General features: G+C 44.0%; 1 protein-coding gene and 1 long non-coding RNA gene across 3 annotated transcripts in view; one reads left to right on the top strand and one right to left on the bottom strand.

Annotated features, from left to right (window-relative positions):
• The window catches only part of PCDH10 (protocadherin 10), a 60,470-nt gene extending 51,114 nt beyond the window's left edge, over positions 1-9,356 (bottom strand). The window contains exons 1-3 of the mRNA XM_051964540.1: positions 5,749-9,356; positions 3,964-4,022; positions 3,277-3,383 (exon numbers count right to left, since the gene is read on the bottom strand). Of these exons, the coding sequence (XP_051820500.1) occupies positions 3,277-3,383; positions 3,964-4,022; positions 5,749-8,397 (2,815 nt within the window). The 5' untranslated portion in view covers positions 8,398-9,356. The remainder of the gene's footprint in view (positions 1-3,276; positions 3,384-3,963; positions 4,023-5,748) is intronic.
• Positions 9,357-11,687: 2,331 nt separating this feature from the next.
• Positions 11,688-14,677, top strand: part of LOC127540173 (uncharacterized) — a 39,271-nt gene continuing 36,281 nt past the window's right edge. For both annotated transcript variants that reach the window (XR_007948107.1, XR_007948106.1), the window contains exon 1: positions 11,688-12,206. This is a non-coding gene — a long non-coding RNA (uncharacterized LOC127540173). The remainder of the gene's footprint in view (positions 12,207-14,677) is intronic.

Genomic DNA, 14,677 nt, shown 5'->3' with positions numbered 1-14,677 from the left:
TTTTCCCTAGAGCTGCTTATGCATGAACCTACCACATTTCCCTGGCTCCCTGCCATATCTAAGCAATACATCAATAGCACACTGAAAACCTCGGGAAGCACCTTGACAAGGCTATAGACAGAAAGTGCCACAGAGCAGTGATCAAGCAGAAGAGTTTCCCCACATGGGGCCAGGTGCAGAGGGAAACTGACAAAGCTCATGTGATTCTCTCTGCAGCTGCCAGCATGTGTGAAGCTCCTCTGTGCAAAAGATTGGTGATAATCTATGGCTGTGAGGAGCCTCCCTCAGGAGGAGGGAAGGAAAGGGAGGAAAGGCTCAACAAAGAGCATAAATGGCAGATAGATAGATAGACAGACAGATAGACAGAGACAGATACATAGATAGAAGGATAGATGGATAGATAGATAAATAACAGAAAGAGATCAATGCTTTGAATTTCTTTATCTATATCTTTATGAATAGAAATGAGAAAACTCAAAATAAAAGAAGTCCAGAAAGACAACCACATAAAAGTCAATTAATGGTGGGTATATAAGAAAGTATATGTGCGTGTGTGTATAACAAAAGTATAAATATATCTATCCAATATTTCTTTGCCCGATAATCTGTTAATTGCATCAATTTTGGATTAAGGAAACTGCTAAATTTCATTAAATATTTGCTTTTCTTACTCTGCAAACCTGTAGATTCCTTACACTTCTGATATATTATTTACATTTATCCTCGGATTAAAAGAAGGCAATAGGATTTTTTAAAAAAAGAAATTATCAATATGATGTCTTTCTTTGGGGGAGTTTAACAGTCCTAGTGTTTTGCAATATATTCTGTAAAGACAACTTATTGTAAGATTTTAAAAGAAAATAATTTTAATATTCAATACAAAGGAGATAGACAAGACCTGTGATTTCACTAGTATAGGGTAGTTCCAATTGACAAAACTTTGTTAACTTATGAAGACCCAGCATGAATTTTCTTTTATACTAATAGTCCTGGAAAATTGCTTTGAGCACTGATAAATTAAGTGGATTACCATGAGAGACACAACAATTATATGTTAGAAGGGGGATTGAATCCAGCGTTCCATCCACTCCAATACCCTTCAATATATAGAAGCGGCTGTTGTTTGCTTTTTTTAAGTAAAAATTATCATTGGAGAGATTACATCTCATTAAAATACATATTTATATCATAAGTGATTTTGCTCCTAATATTTAATATTGCATCACACATTTTGTGGATATCCATGGAATTCCCACAAAATGAATAAATATACTTTCAAAAGAGTAATTTTCAATCTTAATTTTATAATAAGAAAGTTTTTATTTTGATAAAAAAAAAAAAGATAAGACAAAGGAAAGAAAACAAGAAAGAATGAACAAATAGCTTCAGTTTATCATGTGTCCCAGAAGTTCATATTGGAACATTTTAATTTTTTTTCAAATGCTTTGTGGCCTCAGGGAGAATTTGTCAGAAACATTACCACAGTGGCAATCCTTGGTTCTTCTAAAATAAAATAGCTGCTGGGAAGATACAACAATAAGATTAAATTCCCATCCATTTTTCAAATTCAACTCTTTTTGCAGCTGTTTATTCCTCCTCTCCTGTTAAGTTATTATAGCTAATTATGTCTGATGGTCTAAACTGTTAGAAATGTTCATTGACACGGGAATTGTGTGGTAAATTGTGACAAAAAAAGAAAGAAATGCATATAAATAAACTTAGAGATGACACTGCTTTTAATTAAAAAAAACAAAAATAAAAATAACTAGAGTGCTGACTGCTATATCAGAAACCCTACTTTTTTTTTTTCAGAAAAAGGAATGGGAAAATCAAAATACATAGCTTTTTAAAAGAAAACAATAAATCATATCCCATATATAGGCCAAAAATGAAAGGGACTTTGTCCTCAGATAAAACTTCTGGCAAGATCTGGTTTGTTGTCAGGTTCCAGACACTAAATAGATGCTCTGTTCACTTAGCGTGAAGGCTCGCAAGGGGCAGGGACCTCCAGGGACTCTTGGCACTTCTCAAGTCTCATTAGGTCTGCATATTAATGACTTGCAGTAACATAAAGGACCCTTGAGCAGCTCCTCCTTTTTTTCCCTTCCTCCAGCCTGGGTTTCCCAAGGCAAAGGGCAGCAGCAGACACACTACATATTAGCCAAGTAGGAGGCCTGTGGCAACCACCACTGCCAAGAGAACTGGGGAAGTATAAAACCCCTTGCTACACTGCTCCAATACTGCTCAGTGATTCTGAACACGATGTTGTATAAGGGAATAGGGGGTCCCTATAACAGTTTACATAAGGACTCAGACTTGTCCACGATTCTATGGTCCCAAATGAAACAGGACAAAGAAGTCTTCTCAAACTTTGCTAAATATGAATGGTCAAGCGACATATGTTATTAATAGTCACAAGAATAATATTGACTGTCTTGTTTCTCTTTCTACAAAATACAAACTATGCTCTCCCCAAATTAGAAATCTAAAATATTTATAGGGGTGGAAATAAAATCAGGCCTTTCAATGACTCTCCTAACATGTTAGAATAGAAATATCTTTATCTCCATGTCTGCAAAAACCATGGATTAGAAACCTATGAGATAAACAACATTAATACATCATGTAGAGGAAAAGATAATCATAAATACATTATCACATCACATTTTCTAAAACTGACCACCAAAATATATTAAAAACAGAAATGTTCCAATATGTATTCCATTCGCTTAGGTACAATTTTTTCTCATGTCCTATCTAGTGGTTGATATAGTGGCAATTTCACTGCTTCATGAAGAAAGAAAAGTAGCTTCTACCTCAATCCATGATTTATAGTGTGTGACTTTTGATAAGTGGCTTGATCTTAGCATCTCTAAGTTTTAGTTGCTTGATCTATAGAATGAAAAATTAATGTCTTTTTGCTTTGGAAAAAAAAAAAGATGATTTCTTTAATTCCCTTACAAATGGAAGACTTAAATATTCCAATCCAGACTATCCCCCCAAATTATATTTAAACCAAATCTACTTCTACATAAGTTACAATGCTTATCTACCTTTTTAAAGACTGTCAAAAAAGCATCATACTACTTCCTGATCTATGCCTTTCTGAATGATACATACAAACATACATTCTGGACACATGTGTGTACATATATACATATACATATATGTGTACATACACATATAGATAACATTCATGAAACTACCTAAAAGATTATACTCTTTGGATCTTTTTCTAAAAGGCAAACATTTCTAGTCACCTAAGGTCACACTCACCAGAAGACTGACCCCGATTGGTGGCGTCATGGTCGCTGTCTCCTTGCTCACTGTCTCCATGTCCACTGTCCTTAGAGCTTACTATGTCAGCTTCCTGGAATGCAGAACTAGAAGTGCAAAAAATGTTAGTATTAGAATAAACATCATAAAGAAGAAACTCGGAAAATATTCTTCTGCCATCACATGGCCACAGATGGTGCTGCATGTGTACAGATCTTTTGCTAGCATGTAGTTTTGCAAGTTGCTGATTTTCTTATTCTTAATTAAGCTTGAAAAGCAATCAGCACTAATAATCATAATATTAATAATGACTAATAATAGTCCATTTGCTGATTTCACTGAATCACATTCTCATTATTATTGCCATCCAAAGTATCCATATTTTAAAATTATTTGCTCTTGTCCCTTACATAAAATCACACCCAGATCAGTTAGTACATAATGTTAGAAAGTGCCAAGGTGTGTGGATTTATAGAAATCTAAGCTAAATTACCTATGTGTAAATGAAGCAAAGACATACACGTTGTATTACTATATTGATTTCTAAACATCAGTGTAATTATGATTTCATTTTTGTTTAACTCTATGCTTTTAAAGTTCTTCTTTTTTGCCCTTCTTACTTTATATTATCACTAAGAAGGTCACAAAGTCTTCATACACCACTCTAGGAGCAAAGTTATTCCATACCTGTTTACCCGCCGAGGTCTGTCAACTAGATAACTGAGCTCTGCTCGCTGATGTTTAGTCTAGAAAAAATAAATCAAAAGCATTTGAACTCCAAATGTTAAAAAAAAAAAGAAAGAAAGAAAAGAAAACAATAGCCTCAAAAGCAGATATGTATCCATTGCTACATATCTGAACACTTAGAGAGGCAATCTTGAGACCTCAAAATAATGGCTGGAGGAAAAGTGAAAGGAAGGTAGAAAACTTGCAACCATGCAGACATTATGAACTGATTTTTTTAGCTCTGTTAAAGGTGAGGAGCCTGGCAGATGAAAGGGGTGGGAGTTGGGGATAAAGCTAGACTTTGCAAGGAAAAAAAAAAGACTATTTTTAAATGACCTCAAATTTCAAAGGTGATTTTAATTTTAAATGAGGCATATACCACTCTACCCATAGCTGCTAATGTTAACCTTTTTCTTTTTTTTTTTTTTTAATGTATAATCTCTCTTCGTTGGCCCAATAAATGTGTTGGAGTGAATACTTAGTTAATGCAATAAAAATAAACAGCACACTCTTAATAAGAAAAAAAAAGTTTGAATATTTTCATGGAAATTCTTTTTGTCACTTTATTTTCAAAATGTGCTTCCATACAAATGAGTAATACAAATAGTCATGAAAAGTCAATTAATAAGCTCTAATTCTCAAAGTGAGTAAAGCACCTGCCAAGAGAAGAGTTCATAAAACCCCAGAGGTCTTTTTCTCTTTCAATCAACCACTGCACTCTTTTTTTTTTTCCCACACAGCATACACACTTTCATGGGCACACACATTCTTGTGTCTAAACCAACTTCTCACACACTCTCTGCCCCCCTCCAAATCCCCACCCCCATTTTTGCACTTTGCCCTTTCTCCATCTTTTTTTTAAAAAACTGAATCTGGATTGCTTGGCCAAATGCTTTTAAGAAGAATGCTAACAGCATTGAAAGATCAAAGAACAGTGGCAAGAAAAGCAAGAGGTTGGTCATTAACTAAGAGAAATATAGCTGAACTGATGATTGTGAAACCATCCCTTTAGTCTAATCTAGCAACGGGCAGTGCCAGACCAGCTTCATTCAAATTCACACGGTGTGGGCATGTGGCTGCAACAGTGTCTGTGTTGCTGTCCAGAGTAGAGAACTGCTGGCTGGCTCTTTTTGCAATGGGAATTCAGAAGAAAGGGAACTCATTCGATCAAAGATACATTTGAGTTTGGACAACTGTGTAGAGTTAAAACACACTTTAACTTCTGTTTACAGGCGATTGAAAGCATTGATAAACAAAGCAAATGAGAATCCACTTTATTAAACACTGGGACAGACAGACGCAGAAAGCAGGAAAGATGTTTGAATGTGTGTTGGAACTCACTCCCCCTCCATCCCTCCCTTTTCCTCCTCCCCACACTGGCTTTCTGGGAACTTAATGGACAGAAAGGGAGTTTGAAAGAAGGAAGAGAGGAGGGAAGGGGGGGTGGGGAGGAGTAAAAGTGGAGAAAAGGGTACAGGAGAGGGGGAATCAAAATAATTGTGGAGAGGAGAATGCACAGAGGATCGGGAGCATCTGGTTATACAAGGAGGAAGGAGAGTGCCAGCCTCTTCCCCAATATTACAAGGAAGCTAAGATCCTAAAAATAAATAAATTAAATAAATAAATAAATACACAGGGCAGCCGAGGCGAGAGAGAGTACGGTGCACCAGTGATGGATGTGCCGGGCTAGAGGAGGCTTTCTGATGGAGGAGATGATAGATGGTGGTCCTTTCGCTTGAGCCTTACCTCGTTGGACAGTATGCTGCCGTTGGAGATGATATCGGGCTGCTGGTCAGTGTAGCCAGTGACGATGGCCCCGCAGGGGTTGTGCTCAGTGTCAGTACTCCGGGAAGGGCTGCAGGGTTTGAGGAACATCAGGTCGGTCTTGGCAGACTCTGGAGTCAGGCAGACCTGATAGCAGTAGTTCTGGTTGTGGTGGTGGGAGCCGAAGCCTCCGGACTCCTCCACTGGTACCTGCGCGGGGTTGCTGGGCACATTGGAGCTCTGAACCAACATAATGTCCGACTTGCTGAGCTTCTTTTTGCGCGCCCGAGCCTGACGGCTGCAGCAGGAGGAACTCCCGCCGCCCGCGCCCCCACAGCAACAGCAGCAGCAGAGGCAGCAATCGCTGGCCAGGCACGTGTATATGTTAAGCTTTTTCTCCTTCTGGCAGCGTACCGCCAGCACGATCATAGCCAGTAGGAAGATAAAAGACACTGACCCCAGAGCGATGATGAGAATGAGGGTGAGATCCAGCGAGGTCTCCCCGCCGCCCGAGCGGCTGGGGCGCTGGTGCTCTCCGCCAGGACCCCCTCCTGCTCCGCCCCCACCACCGCCGCCCAAGGGTTCCACTGCCCCGTCGACCAGCTGCACCTGCAGCGTCGCGGTGGACGACAGCGGAGGCTGCCCGTGGTCCCTCACCTCTATCACCAGCTCGTAAGGCCGCTGGGGGTCGCGCTTGGCCGGCACCCTGCGCGCTGTGCGGAGCTCCCCCGTGCGCCAGTCCATGCGGAATAGACTCATCTCATTGCCCCGCACGATGCTGTAAGTGAGGCGGGCATTCTCTCCGTCGTCCGCGTCCACCGCCGCCACCCGGGTGAGAAGGTAGCCAGGTTCCGCTGAGCGGGGCAACACCTCGCGCGCTGGGGTCCCGTTGCGCCCGGGCAGGGGCGCCACGATGGCGGGAGCGTTGTCGTTCTGGTCCACGATGAGGATGTTGACGGTGGCGTTGCCGGCCAAGGCCAGGGGACTGCCCGCGTCCCGGGCTTCCACTTGAAAGCTGAAGTCCTTGAGCTGCTCGTAATCGAAGGAGCGCAGCGCGTACAAGTAACCATTCTCTGAGTTGATGGACACGTAAGTGAAAACGCTCATGCCCTGGATCTGACAGTCCAGGATGGAATAGGCGAGCTGGGCGTTGGCCCCCTCGTCTCGGTCGGTGGCGCTCACGGCGTAGATGTAGGCGCCCGGCACGTTGTTCTCGGTCACATACACGTCGTAGACGGGCTGGCTGAAGCGCGGAGCGTTGTCGTTCACGTCCGACACCTGCACCTGGATGGACTTGCTGGTGGCCAGGGCGGGCTCGCCGCGATCCCGCGCCACCACTGTCAGGGTGTACGAGTCCCCTGCCTCCCGGTCCAGCGGGGTCTCGGTCACGATAGTGTAGTAGTTTTTGAAGGAGGACTTGAGACGGAACGGCACGTCACCCAGCAGCTCACACTGCACCTGCCCGTTCTCCTCAGAATCGCGGTCAGTCACACTGAACAGGGCGACCACGGTGCCCGGTGCCGCGCCCTCACTCACAGCTTCCTTGACTGTGCTGAAGCTGATCTCGGGTGCGTTGTCATTGGCGTCCAGCACCCGCACAAGTACCTTGCAGTGTGCGGGCACGGCGTTGGGCCCCAAATCCTTGGCTTGCACATATACCTGATAGACAGGACTCTCTTCATAGTCCAGCTCCCCACTCACCTCCAGGCGGCCAGTACGAGGGGACAGCCCGAAGAGCTCCCGCGCCCTCGGTGAGATGTGGCTGCTGAAGGAGTACACCACCTCACCGTTCGGGCCCTCATCTGGGTCCGTGGCGTTCAGCTGAATGACCAGAGTACCTGGGGGCGAGTTTTCAGGCAGGGACACAGTGTAAACGGGTTGGTCGAAGGAGGGCACGTTATCGTTGGAGTCCAGCACTCGGATAGTGAGCAGGGCCGTGCCCGTGCGCTGTTGCTGAGGGGGTGAGCCCCCTCCTCCGGCGCCTCCTGCCCCTCCTCCTTCTCCTCCACCTCCCCCGTCCACGGCGGTCAGCACGTAGCGGTGCACCGCCTGCTGCTCCCGGTCCAGCGGTTTCTCCAGTACCAGCTCGGCGAAACGGTTGCCATCGCCCTGGGTCTGGACATCAAGAGAAAAGTAGCTGTTGGGGGTGATCTCGTAGTCGCGCAGGGAGTTGGTGCCCACGTCTGGGTCGAAGGCGCTCTCCAGTGGGAAGCGGGTGCCCGGTGTGGCACTCTCTGAGATCTCCACGGTGAGATCGGGTTCTGGGAAGGCTGGTGGGTTGTCATTAATGTCCAACACTTCGATCTCCACCCGAAACAGCTCCAGCGGGTTCTCCAGAAAGACCTCCAGGTGCAGGACGCACGAAGGGCTCTGTTTACAGATCTGTTCGCGGTCTATCTTTTCGTTCACATACAGCACCCCGGTCTCCAGGTTAAGGTCCAAGTAAGGGGTCCTCGAATTGGGGACCGTCTGGAAACGGCGAGCCGAAAGTTTTGTAATGTCCAAGCCCAGATCTTCGGCGATATTGCCCACGAACGTGCCATGCTCCTGCTCCTCCTGCACCGTATAGTGCAGCTGGCCAAGGACTCCCTCCACCATCCAGAGCAAGGCAAAAAATAATAGCACAATCATCTCCAATGGGGAAAAAGGGAAAGGTTTCTCCGCAGCCAACAGCCCCCCAAGCACCCCACCCCCTAGCAAAATCCTCCAAAAATACGAATAAAAGTGCACTATGTGGCAAGACTGCCGGGGCTGGGGTGTCTTGGAAAGATTTAGAATTCCTTTTGATTCATTTTAGGGTTCTAGCCCCCACCATACAGCCTCTCCTTTTTCGCGCTTGGCACACGAAGGAAGGCAAACGTCCCCTCTCCTCATCTGTAATCTTACCACTGGCCAATTAATAAGATAATGATAATACAGTATTTCAGCTTCTTTTATTTATTCCGATAGTCTTGGCGCAGGGCAGTGCAGGCAAATCCCAAGGAGGAAATTTCGGTATTTCAAGACTGTCCTCGGTTTGTCTTCCTGCTGATGGGAGGAGGAGGAGGAAAAGGAGGAGGAGGAGAAGGAGGAGGAGGAGAAGGAAAAGCAGAACGAGGAGGAAGAAGAGGAGCAGAAGGGAGAGATGCCGCTGGAGCCGTTGAACATGCCTCTTAATTAAAAAATAATAATAATAATAAACCACTGGTAAAAAGCGCAAGCAAAAAAAAAAATGTTTGTAACCAGCAAAATTTTATGTAGAAAAAAGCACCAATGCTTTGCAGCATGAAACTTTCATTCCCTTCGGTTTTCTGGTTGAATTTCTCTTCTTGATATTTCTCTCCCCTTGTTTTCATTTAGGGGCATTTCCAATCTCTTCTCCTCTTAACTGTCTTCAGCCTTGTTCTTTAAAAATGTGGTGAGCAGTTTCTTGCCTGCCGTTTCTTCCTAACCTTTTTCCCTCTCCCTCTCCCTCTCTCTTTCCCTCTCCCTCTCTGTCTCTAGCCTATCTCTCTCTTCTCTGCTTCCCTCCTTCAGTCTTAAATGCAGCTTCTGGGATCTCTGCTGGCAGTTTCTGAGCTCCGAGCGCTCGGCTTCTCTGTTTTTGCGCAGCGCCCTCCATCTGCCAACCAATTGCCAAGCAGCAACACCCACTGGGGTAGAAACTGATTGGATAGACCGGACGTCAAGCAGGGTACGTCATCAGGCAACCGGGCTGGGAGGAGGAGGAGAGTTTGGTTCCAGAACAGGTCTGGGAATGTGTGTGTGAGTGTGAGAGCGAGAATAACCCTGCAGGTCCCGAAGCGCTTGCTAGGGGAACCTCTGCTTCGGAAACTTAATATTCCCCTGCTGCAGAGAGTGCATGGGGAATAGAGGTTCCCCTATTTGCATCAGCAACACTAATGCATCATAGCAAAAACAGCAATGTTCTCTCCTTGGAGAGGTGTTTCCTAGCATGCTAACTGAGCCTCCCCCCTTCCCCATTTTGCATCTCCCTCAGTGACATAGAAATAGTTGTTTTCGGCTCCAGGCAAAAGGCGGGGGGAAAGTTGCAGTGAATTGACTGACTTAAGTTTAATTAGTACGATCTCGTGATTGAGAGCTGTAAGGGAAATAATACAAATGCAAATAATTTTGCTGCCAGGGATTAGTCTGCACTTGGAAGAAGCGGGTGAGTTTGCAGAAAAGGTCGAATAAGGATCATGGTGAAGACCGAAGAGTTAGGGGAGCAAGGTATTGGAAAGGGTTCTGGGAAGCCCAGAGGTTCCCGCCAAACCATTTGTGCTGACAGCTTCTATCTCTCTGTTCTTTTAAAGATAATCGCTACTTGCATAAAATGTTGGTTTCAGAATGGATTAACTTTCCTTGGCACCTAAAATCAAAGCGAGTCCTTTGATAAATGACCGAGTAGTTTCACTACCGTATCTCTACTCCACACCTCTCCATCCTTTGCTGAAATGCTCTTTTTAGCTTTTTCTGCCTTGTACATCAAGGCTCAGTGAATCACCTAAGATATCCCTACGCCTCACGCGGCGTAGTACAGCAACTCGACAGGCGGAGGGAAAGGAAAGAGAAGAGAAGGCAAGGAGAGGAAAGAGAAAGCAAGGAGAGGAAAGAGAAAGCTAGCGATTTTCTTCCTTGTTTAGAAAGGAGATAACCCCCTGTAACCAAGATGGACTTTCATTACCGTATAGTAAACCTTGCATTGGAAATTTACCTCACCCAAGCAAAAGACCAATGCAGCAGGAGCGGAGAGTTCTGGTTGTCGAAATATACGCACAAGCTACATAGCGTTTGTATATACTTGTACTTCTGCGATATTAGTAAATGTGTGTGTGTGTGTGTGTGTGTGTGTGTGTGTGTGTGTGTGTGATTCGGGTAATCAAAACTAAAAGTGGAGCTTTCTATACTGGAAAGTGCTTTTGGACAGCTCAGTATACGTGCCTCTTCCATTCTGTACCATTGTAGCATTCTGTACTTGGGTGATGTAAAGTTAAAATAGTGCTACTTAAGTCCCCAAACTCTTCATTTTTTAATGAAACATTTGGAGAAAATGTTCAGAGAAAAGGCATCTTCATAACTCTTAACGAGAAAGCAGTCGTCGTTTGTAACTATCATTTGATTCCCATATGCACTTAAAAGCCCTGCACCTCTTCGTTTTTTTCCTGAAGAAAGAATTCTCAAAAATTCAGAGTAGAACAAGATCCAGAAAATATCACTACACCATATAGTCAAGGGGCATGTCTCTTGCCGAGAAACGCAAAGCATCTGTGGACGGATATTTAAAGAGAATTTGCTGCTATTAAGGGCTAAGAATACTGCATTTCTCCCCTACTTTTTTTTTTTTTTTTTTGATTATGCACTTGCACGCCTTTATAAAGTATGTATCTCTTACATTTCCTCCAGTCCTTCTTCCTACTTCTTTTCACGGGAATAGGTCTCGACTTTAAGCAGTTTACAAGGATGGGATGCCAGGGGGAAAATGGCTAATCCTTTCCCAGCTGCAGTAAATTTAAGAGGGGACCAGAACCTAGAGGCAACCGCAGCAGATGAAATGTTTTAGCGTCACGTCTGAGGCTGAGCAAGGAGCTACAGTTTATAAAAGGACCTGTGGATCGATGAAAAGGCGATTATGGTGTGTCCGAATATTAATACAGCTATCCGATCGCTTCTCTCTCTCTCTCTCTCTCTCTCTCTCACACACACACACACACACACACACACAACACACACACACACTATTTTGAGATCCTAAAGCTGAGTCATCAGATCCGGTAGCATTTTTTCCCCTTCTGACAGTCCTTTCCTAATGTGTGTACATCCACGTAGAGAAGGACGTGTCTGCATGTTTGTGTGTGGTTGTGTGCGCGCGCGCATGTGTGTGTGTGTGTGTGTGTGTGTGTGAGAGAGAGAGAGAGAGAGAGAGAGAGAGAGAGAGAGAGAGAGGTCTGAATGGCAATGCAGATTGACAAGGATCGGGGGTTTCTTTTTCTAAAATGTAAATGAAGTTCCCATGGACTGAGTCCTGTCCCAAAACATACAGGGATGAAAATGAATTCGAGGCGACAGAGGCAGATGTAGCTGTAAATAACCACTGCATCCACTTAAACTGCCTTCCCCTATCTCTACCCCCCACTCCCCGCCCCCCACTCCCTCCTTAACCAGATGTAGCTGAATGGGGAGCCCTCTTTGCAAATATGGGTTACAGGCGTCTCCTAGCGGCCGCAGAAGTTCACTACAAGCAGGTTGCTGCTCGCAAGAGCCCTGGCTAGGGAAAGATAAGACGCTTCTTTCCAGGCTCTGCTTCTTTCTCCTGATTTTCAAGACCTCTGAAGAGATCGTTCAGCCGCTTGTGGAAAAAAAAAAAAAAAAAAATTGCCTATGCGCTTCCGGAATAAACTGCGCTTATTGTGATCCCAGTCTCCGCGGCTGTTGCTCGACCGGAACCGAACTACTGCACGGTGGGTATTTTCGAAAGAGGCGGCAGTACGAACTGAAAGGGTCCCTAGAGCCTCTGTCTCCCCTCCCCTCCATCCCTCCTCCCCTCCTTCCCCTTGTCTCCATCTAGGCACATCCCGCTTTTCTGCTTTGGCTGGCGTCCTTGGTACTGACCCACGGTCCAGACGAGAGGGCTGTGCTGCTGATGGAACCCGCCTTTGCTCCCTTCCCCGAACTCCTAAATCCCTGCTCCCCCCTCACTAAACTTGGCGCTTTTTTCAAGTGGGGGGTGCATTTTTGCAGTGCCTAGTAAAGTGCAAATGGTTTATTTACTGTCTTTCCGCGGCGCTGTTTCCATTCCCTTCCCGCCCCCAGCTTCGAACTTCAGCATCCTACCCCTGCAAGGAATGCAGTAAGGTACTACTAAGCGTAGTGGCTCAGGCGCGCTTTGAAGTGGCTGAAGAACTAGTCTAGCCATGTTTTTTTTTTTTTTTTTTTTTTTTTTTTTTTTTTTTTTTTTTTTTTTTTTTTTTCCTAGGGAGCTTTAGTGACCGTGGAGTTGAGATCTAGGAGCTGGGGAGGGATGGGGACGTGTGTGTGTGTGTGGGGGGGGGATGTCGCTTAGATCTGGTGTGTGTTTACTCCCATGGTAAACGTTCCCATCGCCTGAGTCAGTGGGAATCAGAAATCTCGGAGCTGGGCTAGCGAGGTTTTTTATCATTGCAAAGATACAGTACTTATCGAAATCTATTTTTACATCCAGGCAGTCCTTGTGGATTTGAGGGAGGACAGTGGACTTTCACTGGACTTTCTAATTGCTACAACAAAGGATGGAGGGGTGGGGGAACCACTGGAATGCAACAAATGTTTATTTGAAATATTGTCTCAAACTTCTCTAGCAGACTGCAGGATTTCTGTGCTCCGAGCCCTTGGAGCTGGAGGGAGGAGGGAGCAGCCAAGTTAACCTGTTAGAGGACGGATGAATGAGTATTTGCTGTAATTTAAGGCCGCTTGAAAGCAATTTGTTCCTATTTTTTTATTATTATTATTATTGCCGTGTGTCCAGAGATTTAAGTGAGGTGTTATAATTGAACGAATACGTATATGTGTGTGCATGTTTGTATTGGTGTGTATACTTACACATATAGACATACACGAATTTTGCATACATATATGGACGTATTTATATAAAGTCTGGATGTGATTATTAACGGTCCTTCCAACGCCAAACTCACCCAGCCACTAGAAAAAGCGATCTCTGACATTTATCTTGAAAGGCAGGCACAGAGAGGAGAGCCAACATGAAGGATATTTAAACTGCATTTCATCAGGACAGGATACCAAGGGCATCTTTTGCGGGAAAGCATGAAATACGCTTATTTTTAGGAGTGAAACCTAACTAAGTAGGGAAGGCATTTTCCTGCTGGACCCCTGCCACGAATAATGTATCTAGATACTGAGTATCCAAGATTGACTTTTACATTTTTAAAGGAGTTTCTGGGACTGAGCAAAATAATTTCATTGGCTCCAAATGGTTATTTTGATTGCTACCTTGTGTTGCATTAAAATCACCTGGGATCTGTTCAGTCGTTATTCTTAGAGGGCAGGATACGATGTTGCTTTAGGCGGGGTAAAACTACATTATTATCTAAACGTTTCAAGGAGGAATCCACATCTCCATTTTGTGGAAACTGCTTGCCAGGATAGAGCTTCCCATCTTTCTGCCCTTTCAGTCATCAGTCAGGGCCAGCATTTTGTTAAACTCTAAACAGTGAATTAAAAGCACTGACGACTTGGAGCAGCACTGTAATGCAAAATGACAAATTGCACTTAGGCAATACATGCACAAGAAAATGATTTATAGATTTTTCACGATGGTCTGAGCAAATGAAGGCACCATGAATTATATATCCTAATGCTCACTATATCATTTTCTAATAATACTGTTTCAGCTGGGTTGCTGTACACTGTACTCTTCAATAGGAGGTATTGATTAATAAGAAGTCCATGACTATCTATAAATTGGGTATTTATTTATTTATTTATTTGCCTGGTTTTCGGTTGTTTGTTAGTTTGTGATACTGGCTTCAGATGTGGATTTTTTTTTTTTTTTTGTCCACTACCCGGTTTCTCTTAGACTACTTAGGAAAATGGTCTCCTGTCCACTCAGCTTATCTTTAGGTAACAGTTACTTTATAAAGGAAGATTAAGCTTTAGGACATATGCATTTCATTGGAAACTATCCTTCAGAAATAGAAATGCCTAAATTCAGTATGTGATATTTGCCTCCACCACCCCTAGCCCTTTATTTATCAGGATTTCTCTTACATACCAGCAGAACATATTAGCCTACCTTACCTAACTAGGCAGCCTTGTGCAGGTAGGAATTAGAAATTCATCCTTCTTTAAAATTGCTTGCTGTCCCTTGACATTGCTATCATAAAATCATAGATCTAGACCTGGGAAGGAACTCAGAAGCCATCTAATGCTTTGT

This window comes from Antechinus flavipes, chromosome 6 (assembly GCF_016432865.1).
Source record: "Antechinus flavipes isolate AdamAnt ecotype Samford, QLD, Australia chromosome 6, AdamAnt_v2, whole genome shotgun sequence".
Lineage (NCBI taxonomy): Eukaryota > Metazoa > Chordata > Mammalia > Dasyuromorphia > Dasyuridae > Antechinus > Antechinus flavipes.
This window is presented reverse-complemented; position numbering and strand designations above follow the sequence as displayed.